The sequence below is a fragment of the Pavona decussata genome, unplaced genomic scaffold, assembly GCF_977016875.1.
Source record: "Pavona decussata unplaced genomic scaffold, jaPavDecu1.1 SCAFFOLD_59, whole genome shotgun sequence".
In the NCBI taxonomy this organism is placed as follows: Eukaryota; Metazoa; Cnidaria; class Anthozoa; order Scleractinia; family Agariciidae; genus Pavona; species Pavona decussata.
Genome location: NW_028145481.1, coordinates 2681380 through 2701054, shown reverse-complemented (window position 1 = coordinate 2701054; position 19675 = coordinate 2681380). Strand labels below are relative to the sequence as shown.

Genomic DNA, 19675 nt, shown 5'->3' with positions numbered 1-19675 from the left:
TTTTCCAGAAAAAAAAACTTTAACTAAAGGATTTTTTAAAAAAGTTGTACTTTGTGGGCTTGGAATGATTACCTTTAACCCATAAGTGACATGGACAAATAAGTGTACTCTTAATTATACATAAGTCATTTTCTTAATACGTATGTGTATGTGTTAGCCATTTCTATAAACTGAATAACAGTGCCATCATGTAACGCCCCACCACTATAAAAATAAAATGTCAATAATCTATTTCAATAGCCCTCTTCACGGTTGAGTTTTTCATTTGCATTACAATGTTAATTATCCAACGTGGATGCGAGGCAATTTTGGGCTAAAACTACAAAATAGCCCGAAATTGCCTCACGTATATATGTGAGATTTCATTGTAATACAAATGAGCCGTGAAAATACAAATAACCGTGAAAAGGCTATTCCAGGTTATCCAGATCTCTGTTTCTTCTTATACGTTTCAGTTATAGTCGCCCAACTATGTTCCCTAAATTAACTTTGAAGGACTGAATTTTATTAGAACATACTTTTGCCATTCTTTTTCGTTGTATCATATATAATTGTATAAAGCAATTCCAGAGTACCGATTGCCTTAGCTGCCATGGTCTATGAACTATTGTACATGCTCCGCAAAAATGGCCAACGTATGCCCCAGCAAGAAAAAAAGTGCGAGCCAGATTAAGCAACATTTCGTGTTTGCTTTTAATAAAACTATTACTATAGAGCACTTGTGCGGATGTTAGATATAATGAGATGATTGTGCACCTCAAAAACTATCTAACATCTCATCTCAAACCCACGCTCTAAGAAATTTTTATAATAATATGTTGCAATTTTATATTGTGCATGTGCATGTACATTTTAATTAACTTTATATTTTATTAAGCTTGTTAAAAAAATGTATGTTATATGATAATTGACATGATATGATTTGATATGTTATAAAATTAAGAGAATATTATAATTGTCTTCTTTAATTTAGTTAATCACTTATTATCACGTGCAGCTGCCTGAAAACTCGAAACGTACATGTGGCATGCATGGTCATGGTGAATAAAACCATCGGTTCGTTTCCTTCTTATAAGATTAAAGGTTCTTCGCAAAAGAACTGGTTATTCTTCTCAAAAGATTTCTGGTCATGACTATTCTTCCCAGAAGATTTGCATGTAATCTATTCTTGCTTGAAGAATTCATTCTCGTCGCAAGAATTCTCATTCTTTTAACAAGAATAGCATTCTACTCTATTCTTCTGATAAGAATTACGTTTCTTGAGCGAAGAACATTTGAAAAAGGCAAATTAAGAGTGCCATGAGACAATATCTAAAAATTACAGCATAATGGTCAAAACTAAACAAAAACAACGAAATTAGTGTCTAAGTAGTATACACAGCAACTGATGAGATTCCAAGGATTCTAACGGCTCAGAATGATCAGTAAGAAACCCTCCATTCAGTATATATGAGAATTCCCCCTCACGATCAAGATAAACACCATTAAGCAGAGCGGTAGCATCACGTTTTGATCAAAAGGGAAGAATCTCTTATACAAAAGGAAAATCGCTTAAAGACATGCTTGTAAAAGCAAAACTGAAAAGGCTTTTATCAAAACAACGGACACACAGTGGGAGACGCCAGACAGTTGGAGTCGGTCCCGACGATGTGCGTCTTTAATAGAAAGGGTTCACCGTACTATATTCAAAGCAAATTTGTCCTACATCCTGATTTTTGCAGTAAAAGCTTTAAACATAAATTATTTTAAAACTATGTCGATTATTGACCGCCTTAATCCTTCAGTAAACAGCAAGTCATTCACAAGATACAAGGTACTTTCGATCACCAGATCACAAAGCACTTTGTGCGGTTTTAATTTGCCTACAGGGCACTTTGTGGTATTGACAATGAGCCACAAAGCATTTTGTGGTGAATAAAGTGAACACTTGCCCTTCAATCTAGATGCTCCTACAAGCGTTTAACAGGACTTCTTGAAAATGACTCAGTTTTTTAAATTTTGTAACCATAAAGCACTCTGTGGCCCAACGAATAAAACTACAAAGCGCTTTATGGATAAGCAGATATGCTGGAAGCGTTTTACTGACAAAATCGTTTTTCTTCAAAACTAATTGACCTATTGCTCGTGATTATTGGGTTTACTACCAGTTACAAACACAAAACAAAATACTGAGTTGTAGTAAGGGTAAATTCCAGCCACGACACAAAATGTGGGGTTGGTTTGTTGTTCATACAAAACAAACTTCCACAAAAAAATTTAGATTTTCAAAACATTAAAAAGGCCATTTTGGGGCATTCTGGAAGAAATTTTCTGTCATTAAAACACTAAAAGGTATTTTCTATAATAATTCCTTAATCTCCTTCTGCAAGAATTTTTTTTTCTTCCGTCTCGGCTTGCAAGAATTTTTTTTTCGGGCATTTTGGCTTGCACGAATTTTTTTTTTGTATTTTCCCCACCCCCCCCCCATCACTTTTCTAATGGTCCGTCCCTTACACAACAGAAGAACCCACGCACAACATGTGAGCTCCAACATATATTCCCAAATCTGCGCAGTCATCATCAAGCCAGGAGACTCTAGAATCGAGAATGCAGATGTCATGATTAACTTTTTTTTTTTTCTGGAAAAGAGATTGATCAAAGCACTTGGCAGTACTTTTAACATGGTTGCGCCGCGCCTGGCCAGCAACCTCGTTCTCAGGGTCTCTCTTCACTTGGAACGAGGTTGCCCAGGCTCAACCTCGTTCCCAGGGAAAAAACCCTGGGAACGAGGTTGGGGGTTGGTCTTGGCAAGTACCGGGGTGGGGGCGCCAAAAATAAAAATTAACTATTGGCCATCCCCCTAAAATATTTTGCCTCCTATCGCCACATCTCTAACGAAAGACTTCAGACTTTCCATCGTTGCATAGTCTCCTTCGCAGCCGCTTGGACGGGGAGCGTTGCGTGACTCCGGCCCGGGAGACTAGAAGCCGTAGTGCACTCCCGGGGGGGGGGGTACTCCCCTATATGAGCTATACGGGGACGTGCCGCTGGATAGGGTATGGTTTTTGGCCTCTCTGCCCTGAACAGGGTATATAATTTCAAGCGAGTCTGTCCTGGATCCGTCCTAGACAGGGTATGGTTGCAAGACTGTCCGGCGTCTTTTATTTGGCAATCCGAAATCAGAGACGTTAGTCTGTATTTGTTTTAGTGAACAATGCTTCACGCCAATTGAGTTTCCACTTAAGGTTCACCACTGTTAATGCGAAATTTTGGGATTTTTCGCCATCACTTCTAGGAAGTGTATCATTTTATCTGTTGTGATTGGTATTCGTGTTTCAATGCTTGGAACACCACGTCCGGTAAGTGACAGTGGGCCTTTAAATGTTCTTACACACTTGTGTCACACAAGAGCTAGATGTTGTCCTTTGTCCTAAATAGGGTCTTAAAATAGAAGGCGCTGTCCTACACAGGGTAGGCATTTAAGGTTATTTTCGTCCTAAACAGGGTCAGGGTTTCAAACCCCCAGCGGCACCCCTATACCCAAACATGGGTCAAGTGCCCCCCCCCCCCCCCCCCCCGGGAGTGCACTGCCCTTCGGCTGCAGGGAACCATGCATCCGAGACAAAGGAATAAACCCTGGCACTTTTTCTTTCCGGATCACCTTAATAATGAAAAGAGATAATTGTACTAGAGGTCACTCAAAATGAAGAAACGCAAAATAAAATTGCAAGGCTAGGACAACGGAAAGGTCATTCTATATTTTAATATGTATCCGTTGTGATTTCTGTCACGTAGTAATTAGGATTTAAATACATACATACCTTTCGTGACGTTACTGTTAGCCGGAGATTCAGAGTACATTCATGATAGTTAACGTCACTCTATCACTTTCTAGATATTTTTTTTTTTGTTTTTAGTGGTATTTTTACCTTTATATTATTATCTAACATCGAGTTAAACATAACCTTGGTTTTCAGCTTGTTCCACACTTTTAAGCGAATTACGTGAAGACAGTCATGTCCCAGGATGTACCGTACCGAGTATCCATGCATCCGCATGCAGGAGACGTGACCGTGACTTTGTCACGCTATCTACTTGTGTTGATACAGAGCTGAAAACAGACGACAAGGATTGCACCTCAAAATGGCCATGCTACGTGTGATGAACACTGCAGCACGTCTCAGTAGACTGCAAGGAAAGATTTGGTCACAAGACGTGTGGAATCTGGCTCAGAAACTTGTCCCAGCGCAGAATTTATTCCCCACAACATCGGCTCTAGTGGTCCGCCATTTTCACAACACACCTCAACATTTGAGGCAGCTACGAGAATATGATGAGGTGTTTAAAAAGTCTATTGAAGATCCAGAAGAGTTCTGGGGAAACTTGGGGGAGGAAATCGACTGGTATTCACCGTACACAAGGGTGATGGACAACAGTAATCCTCCATTTACCAAATGGTGGGTAGTCTATTTTGGTTTAATGAAGTGATGCTTAGAACTTAGAATTGAAAGGTATAGGATTGGAGCTTAAGCCAACTCAAGAGATCTGGGAATAAACTTGAGAACAGCTAGCCAACAGAAAACGATATTCAAGACGACTGTATATTGCCTATTATTTGGTTTTCTTGCTCGAGCGGTGGGAAGGGGGGGGGGGAGTTGATTTTTTTTTTTAAGTGCTCAATGCCTTCACAAATTTTAAATTAAATGCTTAAAGGCATGAAAAACCATTTTGCTGCAGACTCTGGAAGGGGAAGGGACCTTGGCTAGGCCCTTTCCATGTGGTATTTTTGTTAAGTGCAACTTTAAAAAAATTAGGGCTTACCTCAGTGTAAGAACCTGACAGGTTTTTCTTTGTGTTGTAATTTTGATATGAAACTTATTGTAACCCAGTCCCTCATTGATTGATTAACAGTATGTAATTCTTATAATTGTACAATTGTAACCACATTGTAATTCAGATTAACTGCGATGATGATGGAATTAAACTTCTTTATTATTATTATTATTATTATTATTATTATTATTATTATTATTATTATTATTATTATTATTATTATAATTTATTATTATTATTATTATTATTGTTTTCCTTTCCTGATTGTTTTGTCATTTTATTTCCTTTGTAATTTTTTTACAGGTTCTTGCACAGAGGTAAAGCCCAAAATTAAACTGTCCTGATGCAAAAATTACCAGCGTTCAATTACTTTGTTGCTGAAATGAAGCATTTTGTCTGCACATTTCAATTATTTTTCTCTAAAGATCAAGTCTGAATGAATAATTAAATGAGGTTTAAAGGTTATCCTCCTGTTTAAGAAGAGCTGACATTAGGACTTGTACAGCGTACAAAACAATTACAAACATTATAGGCTTGGCCAGCCAGCCAGTTGACCAAATAACAGAATTTTGAAGCCAGTGGTATCAGAAAGTTTTCAGTACTTGGCCTGTTGTAAGCAAAATGGGTATTGAACCCATTTGGAGTGCCATCTCCTCTTTCTCATGCAGTTCAAATTAGTCCACTTTATTTTTTTTAAATTTTTCTATTTTCTGACTTAAGGTTTGTTGGTGGTGAGATGAATACATCCTATAATTGTCTCGACCGGCATATTAAGAATGGAAAGGGGCATCGCACAGCCTTGATTTATGACAGTCCATTGACTGGCAAGATAGAAATGTACTCATATCAAAACCTACAGCGTCTGGTAAGAATGTTGTCATAGTAGATTCTCAGATCCCTGCCTTTTTGTTGTTGTTATCATGCATTGGTTAACATCCACCCAGGACGTTAGCAATAGCTAGACTGATGTTAATATTATTTATACATGTACCTTAAATGGTTATTATCCTTGTGATTGTAAGGTACTGAAAGCTCACAGCCTTCTACTTTCCACCATTTGCAAAGAGAAGAACTGTTACTGTTTTTTTATCTGTTGATGTTACCTAGAAATGCCTGAAAGCAGCACCCAATTCAGCTGTGTAGTTACGCAATCAAGATTTACATAAAAATCCTCCAGACAATTGTCTATATTTCACTCTTCACGTTAAAAGCAAGTGACTTCCATCATTCAGCTGGACATTCAAAGTTTCAATCAAATAATGCTTCAGCCATTTTGAATATAACCTCTTTATGGTGATGTAATTACCAAGTTAGTTACTGTTATGCTATATCTGCCAACTTTTTCTGGCACAGGGGTGTGAGATTTTTGAGTGCCAGGATTTTTGAAGACAACACGATTGTATCCAAATATTTCCAAAGAGGGCTGAAGATTTCCAAAGATGTTCCCAGAATTTTCGGAAGTTATCAAGGAAATGATTATGCTCCATATGGACCTTCAAATATCAGAGATTTCGGGGAAAGTATCTTCATTCACTCATTTTAAGTGGACTTTTGGTTTCATTACATATTTACATATTTTTGGAAAGTGTGTAATAGCTCACATTTTGTAGGTGTGAGAAATTGGTTTGTAAGCGTGAGATCGAAGTTTTCGATCCGCAGCTGTGAGAGTTGGCAGGTATTTTATGCATGATTGATGCTAGTCTTTTTTGCCCAAAAAGTTTGTCCAAAAATTTGTTTTGTAATTATAAAGTGTTTTGTAATTTGTTTTTTAATGGCTTTAGGTGGCAAAGTTTGCTGGTGCCCTGGCGAGTTTAAATGTTGGCAAAGGAGATAGAGTTGTGATTTATATGCCGATGGTGCCCCAGGTATAAGATCTATGTATCTTAAATAAGATGAATATTGTTGAACATAGAAACTTATAAAGGGCTGAAACATGTAACTCCCCCTTTAGGTCTTGTATCAAGTGTGAGGATATTCAATTTCTCAAGTACCACATTTGAAACTTCATAAGTGGAAGTCCAGCGAATTAAACCAACCAATCTGTTAGCTCAAGTGCCATGATGTGAGGACAATTTCTGCTTCCTTTCACCTTCAGATAGTCTTTTCCAAATATGTTAGTTAGGAAAAATGAAAATTCATTTTCTGTGAGTGTATGTTACAAGTTTCGAACCCCTTATGTGTTACTGTTTAAGCAAACAAACAGGTAGATTTTAAATTTAATATTATTGGTATCTTGTCTCGTTTTGTTATTCAGGCAGTGATTGCTATGTTGGCCTGTGCCAGACTTGGCGCAGTTCATTCTGTTGTGTTTGGAGGTTTTGCTGCTCAGGAGTTAGCAAGAAGGATTGAGCATGCAGAAGTAAGTCAAGAATATTCAAATGGTATTTTTGATTTCAGCTAGTAAAATTCACTTTATTAACGTAACTTTTTACTTCTGAATGCAGTTGACTTTTTGAAACTGCTTGAATTGATGCAGTCCATAAAATAGCCATGGTTGAAAAAGTGCTTTATTGTATTATTATTATATAGACAGGAGTGTTTTACTGGAAAATACACCACTTGTAAAATTCATGCCAAACTACCCCTGGGACCAGAGTGGTATATCCTCACTAGTGAAGATATCGATGACGTCATTTACCGCTTTATCACAGTTGTTTGTGTAAACAGTCGATAAAAAATAGCGAGTGATAGATTTAATTGTCTGTGTAAAGAAAATTACCCGGTGGCTTGAAGATATGGATTTTATTTTCTCTCGTTAAAACAATTTTTTAATCGCTGCACTTGTTTGTAAAATATTGTTTTTACCACTCAAAACTAAAATTCATATGTTTGTGCCACCGTGTAATATCCTCTATTTATACAATAGTAGTTGCGTACCCTTGGCGTGGAAAATTGCTTTGCCTGGTTTGGAATACACAGTCTAATCAGTTAAAAATTATTTTCTTGTTATTTTAATTTAGCCACGTGTTGTGGTAACTGCATCTTGTGGCCTTGAACCGACTCGCTTGGTTTATTACAAACCCCTTTTGGATGAAGCAATCCGGTTGTCAAGTCACAAGCCCTCTACTTGTGTTGTGTACCAAAGAGACCAGGTAAATTTGAGTCTTTGTTTAAAGAATTATAATTGTCATTAAAATTTGAAGTCACTGAATTTTTTACCATGAATTTTTACTTGACATAAGGACAGTGTTCAGTATATCGGTATAATAAATTATTTGAAATTGAATTTTACAATAACTGTCCAAATTCCCGCGCGCTGATTGGCTCGTAGCTATTGTCTATAAGAGTACAGACAATAAAAATGACGTCAGATGTAACGCGCGCGCTTTCTCAACGAAAAAAAAAAGCCAATTCCGCTCGTACTTTTTCCATGTTATTGTAAAAAACAAATCGACGGCAGTTTTCTATGGTCTATACTCTTATAGACCATAAAATGACGCCATAAAATGTTCAAAACTTGGCAGTGAAACCACTCGCCTGCGGCTCGTGGTTCCACTTGAGTTTTGAACATTTTTTGACATCATTCTATGGTCTATAAGAGTATAGACCATAGAAAACTGCCGTCGATTTGTTAATTAAAAATTCCCTCATGTCATTCATGTAAGCCTTTCAAAGAAATTGAAGGCAAAGTATAATTAATTCAACAGTACAGCTTTTGTGGTAATAACATGCATTTTGGCCCCTTATTTGGTTTCAGTTTGAAAAAGTGTTGATTTTGGCAAAAACAAGACCACATAGACCTTTTTTACTTGGCAGCCATGTAGAACCTCAGGGGAATAAAAAGCTTTGTTTTTGCAAGGCAAGCCTTGGCCAGACGCGAATTCAGTGCGAGGCTTGCCGTGCAAAAACAAAGCTTTTATTCTCCTGAGACTCAACATGGCTGCCAAGTGATAAAGGTCTATTATGATACCTCATATTATCATAATGTAGTTACAAGTTTCCAAGCTATTCTTCTCAATATTTTTCAACTCTTAGAGGATAACAGTTACATTATAATTAATTAAATAAAACAGACTTATGGTTGTCTTCCTATCCATTACTCAGTGAATTCTTGCATTTTTTCAGTGTTCAGGTGACATCATTCCAGGAAGGGACATATCCTGGGACCAACTAATGGAGAAGGCACAACCACATGACTGTGTTCCAGTCCAATCAAGTGATCCACTGTATATTCTCTACACATCTGGTACCACTGGTGATCCTAAGGTAAAGGAGAGACAACCTTAAGGGTTTTCAGTTTGAGCCATCAGTAGACTGCATGATCATGACAATAGTTTTGACTACAGGCCGGCCTAAAAGTATTAAATGAATGGCTCAGTGCATAATCAACTTATGTTGAATTTCAGGTTGCTTTTTGTTGTTCTAGCTCAGATTCACCAGAGTTTTTGCATGTGGCCTTGAGTTTCTCCAGAAAACGTGCTCCAATGTTTTTCCACTGCTTTGTACTTCGTTTTGTGATAAAAATGAAAATCTTGCCCATAATCATAATACAAAGCAGTGGATAAAATATTAGAGCATCATATCCTGGAGGACCAATTATTGTTAAATAACAAATGAAGATATCTGGGCATGTGTAAAGTGAGTGAATAAATTTTTATCTCTGTCATAATGTTGGACTCAGAATAATTACTTCCCTTGAATCCCAAGCCCACTGAAATTCCAGAGATTACAGGAAATGGCAGGAATTTCCATCTTTTGAAAGTAAGTAAAAGTGCTGTGCTTGAGCCTGAGAAAATCTAGTCTCAAACTGCAGAAAAACAGGAATGTCCAGGATATTGTCTGGTCTTTTCCTTCAGATGTTAGTTAATATTAAAACCTGATAGGTACGAAATTTAACTGTTGAGTTGGCAATAGTATTATTTGTGCAGCTTGTGCTTTGAAGGTCCAAAAGAGTGTGTTGTTTGGGAATTGGGGTGCCTTTATTCTTATGACTGATAATACTGCCATGAACAATACTGACAATACTGCTCTTTACCCAAACTGAACATACAATTCATGTACAGTGGAATCTCGATTATTTCAACCCTCAATTTTTCGAAACCCCCAGTTGTTTTCCTTGGATTTGCTTCTGTTAGATTTTTACCCGCGATTTTTGGAACATCCAATTTTGTTTTACCAAATTCAGTTTCCCTAGGAGGTTTGAAAAATTGGTATTCCACTGTATAATTTATTTACTTATAAATAAAACTGTCTAGTGTTTTGCTTTATTTCCTAGGGTATTGTACGCGATAACGGAGGACATGCAGTAGCCCTTAACTGGAGCATGAGGAATTTGTATGGCGTCAATCCTGGAGAGGTGAGCATACAGTTGGCTTGTGACCACCCTTACTTTCTTTGCTGTAAACAACAGCTCAGTCAGTCATTTTCTTATGTTAAGTACCCTTTAAATTCAACCACCTGTTAATACTGATCAAGTTTCATTTCCCCCCCCCCCCCCCCCCCCGGTGGTCCAGATAATATTTGATGCCCTTAGCTGTAAGTGGTCCAATTAATCAGTGGAGTTTTACTGCACTTTAGTCCAATGGCAATCATAGGAAATCAATATCCATCTTTGCTTGATCACAAATATCGCTACATTCATTAACTTAAAGTTATTTTATCATGTTTTCTAAGGTTTGGTGGGCAGCATCTGATCTTGGCTGGGTGGTTGGTCATTCTTACATAGTCTATGCTCCATTGCTGAATGGTTGTACCACAGTTTTATATGAGGTATGTAGTGAAAAAAAAATGCTTGTTCAGAAAAAAGCTACAGAAAGCTGTAGAATACATAGACAAATACAGACTGAAGTGTTTTTCTGTAGACATTGTTGGTTTCAGGTATGAAATAGTTTGTTTTTGTGAGCTTCAAGATGCAGATGAGTGTAGTTATTATTGTTTCCTATTATTTCAAACTAATTTTAAAAAATGTTGCACTAGTGCCATTATATGAATTTAATCATTACCATTAATTATAAAGGATTTAGCTGCATATCAATATGAAAAGGTGTATCTAAATAGGCGTCTCCCGGCTACGTTCTGATTTCTTGTTGTTCTCTACAATCTTTGTTTATACTCTTATCGTCATGAAGTTGACTTCTGAGTAACTGAATGCTTTCTCTAGTGTTTCTGATGGCCTCTAAGACTTCCCTTTTAGCATGTCTCTGTGAACAAAATAACATAATCCTAGTATTGCATATATCATTGTCATATCATAAGTGGACTTTGGGGTACTCTGTCAGTTAATGAATCCGTGAGTCATTTGGTCAGTCAGTCAGTCAGTCAGTCAGCCAGTCAGTCAGTCTATTAATGAGGAATGCACACCTTCAAAATCTTTTTAGCTCTTTTTACGTCTTTCTTGAAAACTTGCGTTTCCTTCTTTGATTCCCGTATTGTTGCCTTTTCTGCGGTCCTTTCTCCTGGCGATGACGGAAAACAAAACTCGTCGTGTGTTTTACTCTTCAGTTTTGCTTTAATGTCGTCTTGAGGTTCGTTTAGTGGTTTAATTGATGCAAAAGGTGTGAGGAAACAGCTCTTTCGTTTCTTCATTTGTACATGTAGAACAGGTTCCAGTTTTTTCATCATTCCAGAGCTTATAGACGGACCGACCCTCTGCAAGCGAAGCAACAAAACATTAGCTCAGTAAAAGGACCATTTCAAAATTTAATATTGAGGAAATAACTTACCGCTCTAAAAGAAGTTTCTTTTCGCTCTCCTTTTACAAAGCGCATTTTTCTTTTCACTCTGTGTAGTTCCTACAACACATTGAATGTTAGTGGTCTTGTAGTGGACACGATTCCGCAAAATTACAGTCAAACACAAAATGATCTTTAAAATGTTATCATTTTCCCGCCAAAACTGCGCGCCGGCCGCGCCGCCCCGCCGCCTAGCTTGCTGTAGAAAAAATGAAAGGAAACTGGAAATGAGATCAGGCAGCCTCTGTCAAAGAGCGAATAGTACAGCTGAAAGCGGACAAGTCACTATCCAGCAGCAGATAAATTGTTCTCCAACTAGAAAATTTTATCTGCTGGATAGTGATTTATCCTCTGGATAAAGAGGACGAAATCTTATCTACTTATTCCGGGATAGGAATGCATACAACGATTACAAGAAATCCCTCATAAGAGGTTTTTGGAGTTACTGGAGTACGTACGAAATGGCTCTTGTCAGTAAATGTTTTCAGAAATGGCTTTCCAAATTCCTTAAAAAGAGAAATTTAACAACTATTCCGCTTATTGTTACTCCGGAATGCGGTCAATGGAACCCAACCTTAGTTAAATTAAGACTTTTATTTGGCTGGTTCGATTTTTTTCTGAATTAAAGCCGGCGGTTTTTAACTGTTCTCCTTTGTCCTTTCTGGAAACTCTTTAGTGAGAATATTTACAGCACTAATATACTTTCAACAACCAAAAAAGTTCACGAAATTAAGTTTTGATCCTTGCACCAAATTTCTTTTTTCCTTGGACCAGATTTAAACGGCTCTGCTGTAACTACCTCTCAAATTTATCAGTATATTTTCCCAGCGTCACTTGTCCAGTAGGTGACAATAAGCACTTCTTCTCTGCATTTTTAGGGTAAACCAGTGGGAACTCCAGATGCAGGCGCATTTTTCCGAGTCATCGAACAACACAAAGTAGTGAGCATGTTCACTGCTCCAACAGCCATCAGAATTATCAGAGCCGAGGTAAGCAAAGACAACTGACGACTGCTCCTAATTAGATTTAAGTACAAGTACGACTTCCAGAGTTTAATGCAGTCAGTTGGTTATAACTCTCACTCCTTATTATTGCTTACCTGCGGATTAGGAGACTCTAGAAACAAAATTTGGTTTGGAAAGTGATTATCTAAAGTATGCGAACTGGATTCACAAAGTCGTACTCGCACACAACGCAACGACGACGGCGACGGCAACGAGAGCGTCAGAAAAGCCATAGGAGAACTCTGTACGTCATTACACGACTAGGACGTGAAATCCCTCGGGAAATTTCCTGATGGGACGTTTCATGGAGGACGTAAACATACCACGAAGAATTTTTCTTTCTCTTTCTAAACTTGGGTGCGGTCTCCAAGAATTCATCTCCAGAAAATTTCACCTACACATTTGACATTTAAAGCAAGTTGGAATAATTGCGACGACGTTTTAAAAAAACGCGAATTCGTTTTAATAGTGACGTTTTCGCTGCCGTCGCCGTCGTCGTTGCTAAAAGGGAGCTTTAGCAGCGGCGACGGCGACGGCAACGAGAAGGCTACAAAACAATAGGATAATGAGCAGAAACAATCGCTCTGCACTTGCCTTATACGTTTTGGTACATTTCTTTGCCGTCATCAGCAAAACAACAACGTGAAATTACTAAATTCAAGGTTTTGTGGAGAACGTGAGCACACGACGGTGAATTTTTCATGCTTCTTCCTTACTTGAACGCAGTTCCTATCAATTTAGTTTCCGCATAGTTCGGCCACATTGTACAAGTTGAACGAATTGGAATAATCACGAGGTAGTACAAGTAGCGTGAACATATATTTTCAAGTGACGTTTTCGTTGTCGTTGCTGTCGTCTTTACTAAAGCTCCCTAAAATTTCCCTATTGTACTGTTTTACTAATCGATACTGTTGGTGAAATTGTGTTACAGGATCCAAACTGCGAGCTAATTAAACAATATGACCTATCACAGTAAGTTTGAACTATTTTCAAGTCCTCTAAGAATGCGAGGAGCTAGGAAGCATTGGAGCTATAGTCAGGAAGAATAGGAGAAGGAAAATACTAGAAACAGGCTGGTAGGAAGCAGTTAACTTGTGCGAACATTTCCGCTTGTTGTGCGATAAGATGGGGACGAGAACAGGGGTGCTTACCATTTACATGGAAAACCCGGAAATTCCAGTTGGAAAATCAAATGGTACGCATCATTCCATTTGGAGTACTTCTGAAATTATGGGCTTCTGGTCAAAGTGATTCATGTTTTATTACTCCTTTTGGGATTTACAGCTGATGTTCATACATTTTGCATGTTATCCATCTTCTGTTAAGACAAGCTAAACCATTTCGTATTTATGCCGAAAATTTCCATCCGGGTGGTTTGCGTAAATGGTAAGCACCCCAGTATTCACTTGGAGGTTGACTTTTTCGGCTTTTTGTCTTGAGCCTGGGGCTGGATTGACGAAGCCCTTTGGTATAACAATAGCAATTGTTGAGAACCAATACTTGGGATATGTTGGCCTCTGGACTTCAACTGCGAGGCAAGTACAAGGACAAGAGTCCATACAAACTCTTTCTCAAACTTATTAATAAGTCATCGAGAGCGGACAACAAAGGGAATCACTACCGTGAAATGTGATCTAAGGGCCTTCACAGACGACGAAAGTTGTTATCGACGACTATTTGTAATCGACAACTTAACTGAATTGACAACTATTAGAGTTCGGAAATGCGTTTCCACACACGAAATTGTTTAGTTGTCGATAACCTGTATGTTTTGAAGGAGCCTGGAAACTTGCTTGTAATGCGCATGGGTACATCGTGCAGAAAATGGCAACTTAAAAAAAATAGACTTGAGTAATCGATGACTTACTCACAGACGGGAGAAAATGAATTGTCGATAACAAAACTGCCGCGTTTGTTATCAACAACTAAAGTTGTTTTCCTTTTAAAAAGGCAACTACTTTGTTGTCGACTACTTTATTTTTTCACCATTTTGTACTAGTCGATAACTAACTTGATTCCCGCACGAGATTTTTGTCATCGATGAGTCTTTGTTATCGACAACCAAAAAGCTATCGTTAACAGTTTGCAGAGGCCCCTAAATTATCTTAAAATTTGGTGAACTTTTGCTTTTAATTTCTCCAAGAATTGTCAATACATAGTTGGAGAACCTAAATCAAACACTCGAAAAAGTGCTCCATCCGATTTCCAAACACCTGGAAGTTGGCTAAAATAAACTCGGTGCGCCTGGGTTTTTTTTTTAACCTACTTCTTGGTCTTTGGAAATCGGATGAAACACTCTCTCTCGTCTTGATGTATTACTTGAAACAGAAGCGCAAGGATGCTTAAGAAGAATCAAAACATTTCGATCGTATTGATTGTTCTTGCGTCGTTTAGTGTTTGTATGGACTCTTGCGATCTGCGCGGCTCAAATTACTTGTGAAAAACAAACCTTTCTGCGGTCTGAAGTATCAGCCGTCACCGCCCTTCCCCCCTTACCGGTGTTTAAGCCGAGAAGGCACTGGGCGGACTTCTCAGCTACACAAGCTGCGCCATTAAAATCCACACAGTATGTAGTTAATGCGTCATGTTTGCAAGAGCTTCTACTGGTGCGTTTTCGCGAGTGACGCGTTTTACGAAAAGGCACAAAATTGCGTTGTCTGTAGCAGCAAGAAATCGTTTGCGCAGCCGCGGTTTGACCGTGTGAAGTCTATCTTTCTTTTACGAAGATCTTATAGAATTTACTGGTGATTATGTAGTGTTTAACTCGTATGCGAAATATGGAGTGTTCTGTGGAAAGTTGTATAATATTGCGGTATTTGTACGCAAGGCCCTTGTACGGGGACGTTGTGTACTTGTTGTTTTGTTATGAAAGTGCGTGTGAGGCCTTACGGGTCATATGATAATGTACTTATTTAAGTGCTGTCATTATTTCCAAAGTTTTCGTGACTTGTTTGTGGCTGGAGAACACATGGATAAAGACACCATGAGATGGACAAGGAAAGCTATCAGCGCGCCTGTTTATGATAACTGGTGGCAGACTGGTAGGGAGACACTTGGTTTGTTTACTGCAACAGAAAACGATGCATTGAAGCTGAAAGGCTTCCACAAGTCTAGAATTTCTTTCATTCGAATTGTCACAAAATCGTTTTCTTCTCTTTGAAGAATGTGATATAACAAAATAATTACGTGTAATGTACCAGGGCCCAGTTGTTCACTGGAAGAGCGGATAACTTTATCCAGCGGATAAATCGCTTTCCATCGGATAAGGAACACTCCACGTGATATAGTTTATCCACTGGATAGCGACTTATCAGCTGGATAACTGCGTCTTCGAAGGAGAACAGTCACTGCTTTCCTCGTCGAAAAATATATAGCTTCGTCCATTGTCACTGCCAGTGCCCCGCGTCAGTTGTCCCTTTTAACTTACCTAGTGCCTGCTTTCCTAGACATGATGAAATTCTTTTTGAAATTAACTCTTTTCTTTCTGTAGAAACTGGCTGGGCCATCACAGCGCACGCGGTAGGGCTGGGTCGACCCATGGATGAGCATTTAGAGACCACTGGGAAAGCGGTGCCGGGATATAACGGTACGACACTGCTCACTTGTCACGTGACATATCAAGGATTTGTGTATTTTTCATGTGATAATGAAAACATTGAGTACTTGAAAACACTTGCTGAAAATTAAATGATCATTGTATCTGATGCATTAATCAATTCTTATATTTTTACGTTTCCAAGTTCACGTATCTCGTCCCTTCGCATCAGATCCAGCTTCTATACTAATTTCTTTACTATTCTTTTTATTTCCAGTTAAAATTATCAAGGACGACACGACTGAAGTTGACCGTGGAGACCTGGGTCAAGTGGTTGTCAAGTAAGCGATCTGACCATACTCGCCACGCATGTATGTCGGGATCGACGTTTAATAGCACTGCTAATCTACCTGGGTTCGGCTGTTCGAAAGCAGATTAATGCTAATTCTAATTTAAAAGTTAACTGAGGTTTTCACCTGATTTCGCTCGTTAGAAGTGTTTTTGAAAGCTAATTTTAAGCTAAACGTGAAGAAAAGTCATAGTCAAAACTGAAGGACAAAAATCTTTTTGATCAATCTTTATTGTTTAGGTAATATGTCAAACACGAGGAAGAGTGTTTCCTCTGATTTCCAAACACCAAGAAGTATATAGGTTGGAAAAACGAGGCGCAACCGAGATTTTTTAACCAACTTCGAGGTGTTTGGAAATAGGAGGAAACCCTCTTTCGAGTGTTTGATATAGCTTCTCAAACTATTGATAATTCTTGGAGAAATTCGAAGCAAAAGTTCACAAACTTTTATGATAATTAAGATCACATTTCTAAACCTCCTTCACGGTAGTGATTTGCTTTGTTTTGGCTTGATGAATTATTAATGAGTTTGAGAATAATTAAACTCGAATCGAAGTTCAGGTTAAACCAGGATTAGCTTAATCGGGCTTTCAACAACTGCGCCCTGTTCTGCAAGCTGAAGGAAGTTGATGTCTATGGTGTCTGTGCTCTTGGTTTTCTTTCCGTTTTTCTTATTTGCTTTTGTTTCCAGGCTTCCTCTTCCACCTGGGACAATGAAAACACTGTGGAAAGCTGATGACAGGTTTATACAAACATACTTCACTAAATACCCTGTAAGTTGTGTCTTCTTTAACCCTGGTTATCTATAATGAAGATTAGACTGTAGGCTGACTAAAGAAGGAACGAGAGTCCTTGTATTGGGCACCCAGCTTTGTTACGTTCGGGACGCAACCTGTTCCTAGGACTTCATGCCCATTTTTCGTCTAGTTTTGTGAAAAATATAATCTGAATACTTTTGAAGCAGGAAACCGGAAGTTCAATATTCTCTTTGTTGATTTCTTTCTGCCTCTCTCCAAGGCATGGGAAACTTATTTTGGGGTCCATTGGCTTACTACTATAAACCAACTTTTCCGTACTTCTCCCTAATAAAAGGGTTGTTAGAGAGACTATTGTTTTTCCCCTACACATAATTATCTACCCACATTTTTGACCCTTACACAGCCTGAACCGATGACCCAAGCAACGGGTATGTGGCAGAATAGTTGCTTCCCTGACAAAACAATCGAATTGTTTTTTTGCGATGGAAGCCTCATTCCTCTTTACATGTCATTATTTTTATTTCTCATAATCCTTTTTTGCCAATTCGCTTGATTGATTTTCACCAAGATTATTTGTTTTCTCCCAGGGATATTATGACAGTAGCGATGACGGTGTAATGGATGAAGATGGATTTGTGTCAATCATGGCACGCTCTGATGACGTCATCAATGTCGCGGGTCACAGAATTTCCACAAAAGCCTTGGAAGAGGTGAGAGGGAAAATCTTTGTTTTGTTTTGGGCCGTGTGTTACGCAACCTATGGTGATTTGGTGCACTTGTACGTCGGTACATTTGGTTTTTGTCACTGCAGTTGTTATGGACAATGAAGCTGCACTTTTTGGACTGAAAGCTTTGTACTTCACCCCTTTCCTCTAAGTGACAAAAGTTTCCCCCTCCCCCCGCTGAAAAATTTACCCAGTTATGTCGAAAAATGAAACACAGAGACAGGAGCGGAGGGGTGCTAGCTAACTGATGTCCCATGACCATCGCAGTTATGTACGGAAGTAAAAAAAAAAAGGCTTGACCGTGATTTGAACCCGTAACCTCTGCGATGCCGGTGCAGTACTCTACCGAGCTGTCAAGCCAACTGGGAGCTGGTTATTTGTGAATTCGTAGTGATATTTAGTAACACGTGTAACTGTTTCTTTGAACTTCAGGCGATGTTTCGCGAGGATTTCGTGATCGACGCTGCGTGCGTCGGTCTGGAAGATCCAATCAAGGGTCACGTGCCTGTTGGGTTTATAGTCATTGACAAAAGTAAGTCAAATTGAATGCCTCACTTGGGCTGACGGCCCACACATCTTTTTTTGGCATTGCTAGTTTAAACCCTTTGAATTACTACTGTTTTACACTGAGGTATCAGGGTTTTCAACGGTTTTGTAAAGTAGCGGACATACTTTTGAAAGCACCGGACGTGAATGTGTTATTGGCGCCGTAAGGCGCCACGCGAGCGCCGAGGGCGCAAGCACGTAGGGGGTCTGGGGACATGCATTTTAAAATAGAATACTCAGAAACGCCATTTCCAGCGTTTCTGGAACCAAGGAAACAGTTTCCTAGGCAATGCTGGCGCTCACTAAAATTCTCTGTAAAAAGTAAATTTCTGAATGGAAATGGTCAGTTGATAGGGGGAGGGGGAGGGAGAATGGCAACAACAGAATTTTCGTTGGCTTATCATTATTCTGTTATCCTCTAGTCAGTATGTTCATGAGATGCCTTAGTAAGAAAAATATATAATACAGTAGTAAAAAAAAATCGCCAATATTGATCTCAAAGTACCGGGCCTGGAATGGCAAACGACCGGACGAAACGTCCGGCCTCCGGCCTCAAATGAAAACCCTGAGGTATACTCTTTATTGCTCAACTTTTTCTGTTTTTTTTTTTACAGCGATACCCATTTCTAGAAAGGAAGCGATCGAGAAAGTGATCAAGAGCGTCCGAGAGTTTGTCGGTCCAGTTGCGTTTTTCAAGACTGCTGTTATCGTACCTTCACTTCCTAAGGTACGTCGTGAGCTTTCTCTGCACACAAATATGGAACAGTAAACACGTTTTAACGGACCGACTAGAAGATGGAATAGTGAAGCGACTAGAATATTAATGATAATACTCTCCTCTGGACAGGAATCCTTATCACCGGGAATCATCCAAGATGGACAATATGGAGAAATATGACAATTTTTTTAAGTTGGAACTTAACAGTTCTTCCTTCCCGATTTTATTTCAGACTCGTTCCGGTAAAACAGTCAGAAGTGTATTGACCAAGATTATTCATGGCAAACCTTATCGGGTAAGAAAATTAATATTTCATTTGTGTGTTACTTGTTTGGTTGTTGTTGTTGTTGTTTTGTTTTGTTTTGTTTTTTTTTTTTTGGGGGGGGGGGGGGGATGGGCTGGGCAAAATATACTCTAGTCCACGTTTACTGACGGCAAATCCCGCCATTTTGGAATCGGTAAGCCAGTGCCTGACCTTGACATGGCCAAACGTCGACTCATGTGACGTAGTTCAAACGTGACAAAAGTGTCATCATTCAAATGAAAGCTACTGAGCA

General features: G+C 38.8%; 2 protein-coding genes across 3 annotated transcripts in view; one reads left to right on the top strand and one right to left on the bottom strand.

Annotated features, from left to right (window-relative positions):
• The first annotated feature begins 3978 nt into the window (after positions 1–3978).
• Positions 3979–19675, top strand: part of LOC146479443 (acyl-CoA synthetase short-chain family member 3, mitochondrial-like) — a 17335-nt gene continuing 1638 nt past the window's right edge. Inside the window, exons 1-18 of one of the 2 annotated variants that reach the window (XM_085111088.1) lie at positions 3997–4436; positions 5533–5677; positions 6594–6677; positions 7067–7171; positions 7773–7904; positions 8878–9018; positions 10028–10108; positions 10426–10521; positions 12362–12472; positions 13419–13459; positions 15425–15528; positions 15978–16073; positions 16300–16363; positions 17063–17144; positions 17717–17839; positions 18287–18386; positions 19015–19127; positions 19351–19413. In XM_085111088.1, the coding sequence (XP_084967214.1) occupies positions 4123–4436; positions 5533–5677; positions 6594–6677; positions 7067–7171; positions 7773–7904; positions 8878–9018; positions 10028–10108; positions 10426–10521; positions 12362–12472; positions 13419–13459; positions 15425–15528; positions 15978–16073; positions 16300–16363; positions 17063–17144; positions 17717–17839; positions 18287–18386; positions 19015–19127; positions 19351–19413 (1995 nt within the window). In that variant the 5' untranslated portion in view covers positions 3997–4122. Of the gene's footprint in view, positions 4437–5532; positions 5678–6593; positions 6678–7066; positions 7172–7772; positions 7905–8877; positions 9019–10027; positions 10109–10425; positions 10522–12361; positions 12473–13418; positions 13460–15424; positions 15529–15977; positions 16074–16299; positions 16364–17062; positions 17145–17716; positions 17840–18286; positions 18486–18970; positions 19128–19350; positions 19414–19675 lie in introns of those variants that run through there. The other variant, XR_014864958.1, reaches the window with a different exon arrangement.
• On the bottom strand, positions 8874–11626 carry LOC146479444 (uncharacterized). Its single transcript, XM_085111091.1, has 4 exons — positions 11475–11626; positions 11113–11400; positions 10825–10952; positions 8874–9013 (listed from the first exon to the last, which is right to left on the bottom strand). Exons 1-4 carry the CDS (start codon positions 11517–11519, stop codon positions 8965–8967), a joined length of 510 nt encoding a protein of 169 aa, XP_084967217.1. The 5' UTR covers positions 11520–11626; the 3' UTR covers positions 8874–8964.

Excerpts from the sequence above, each read along its gene's own strand:
- LOC146479444 (XM_085111091.1), bottom strand. The coding sequence starts at position 11,519 with ATGCGCTTTGTAAAAGGAGAGCGAAAAGAAACTTCTTTTAGAGCG. Across the intron at positions 11,401-11,474 it reads AAGAAACTTCTTTTAGAGCG|AGGGTCGGTCCGTCTATAAG; the intron begins GTAAGTTATTTC and ends CTTCGCTTGCAG. Across the intron at positions 9,014-10,824 it reads GAACAACAAGAAATCAGAAC|GATCACCAGTGGTACCAGAT; the intron begins GTAGCCGGGAGA and ends CCTTTACCTTAG.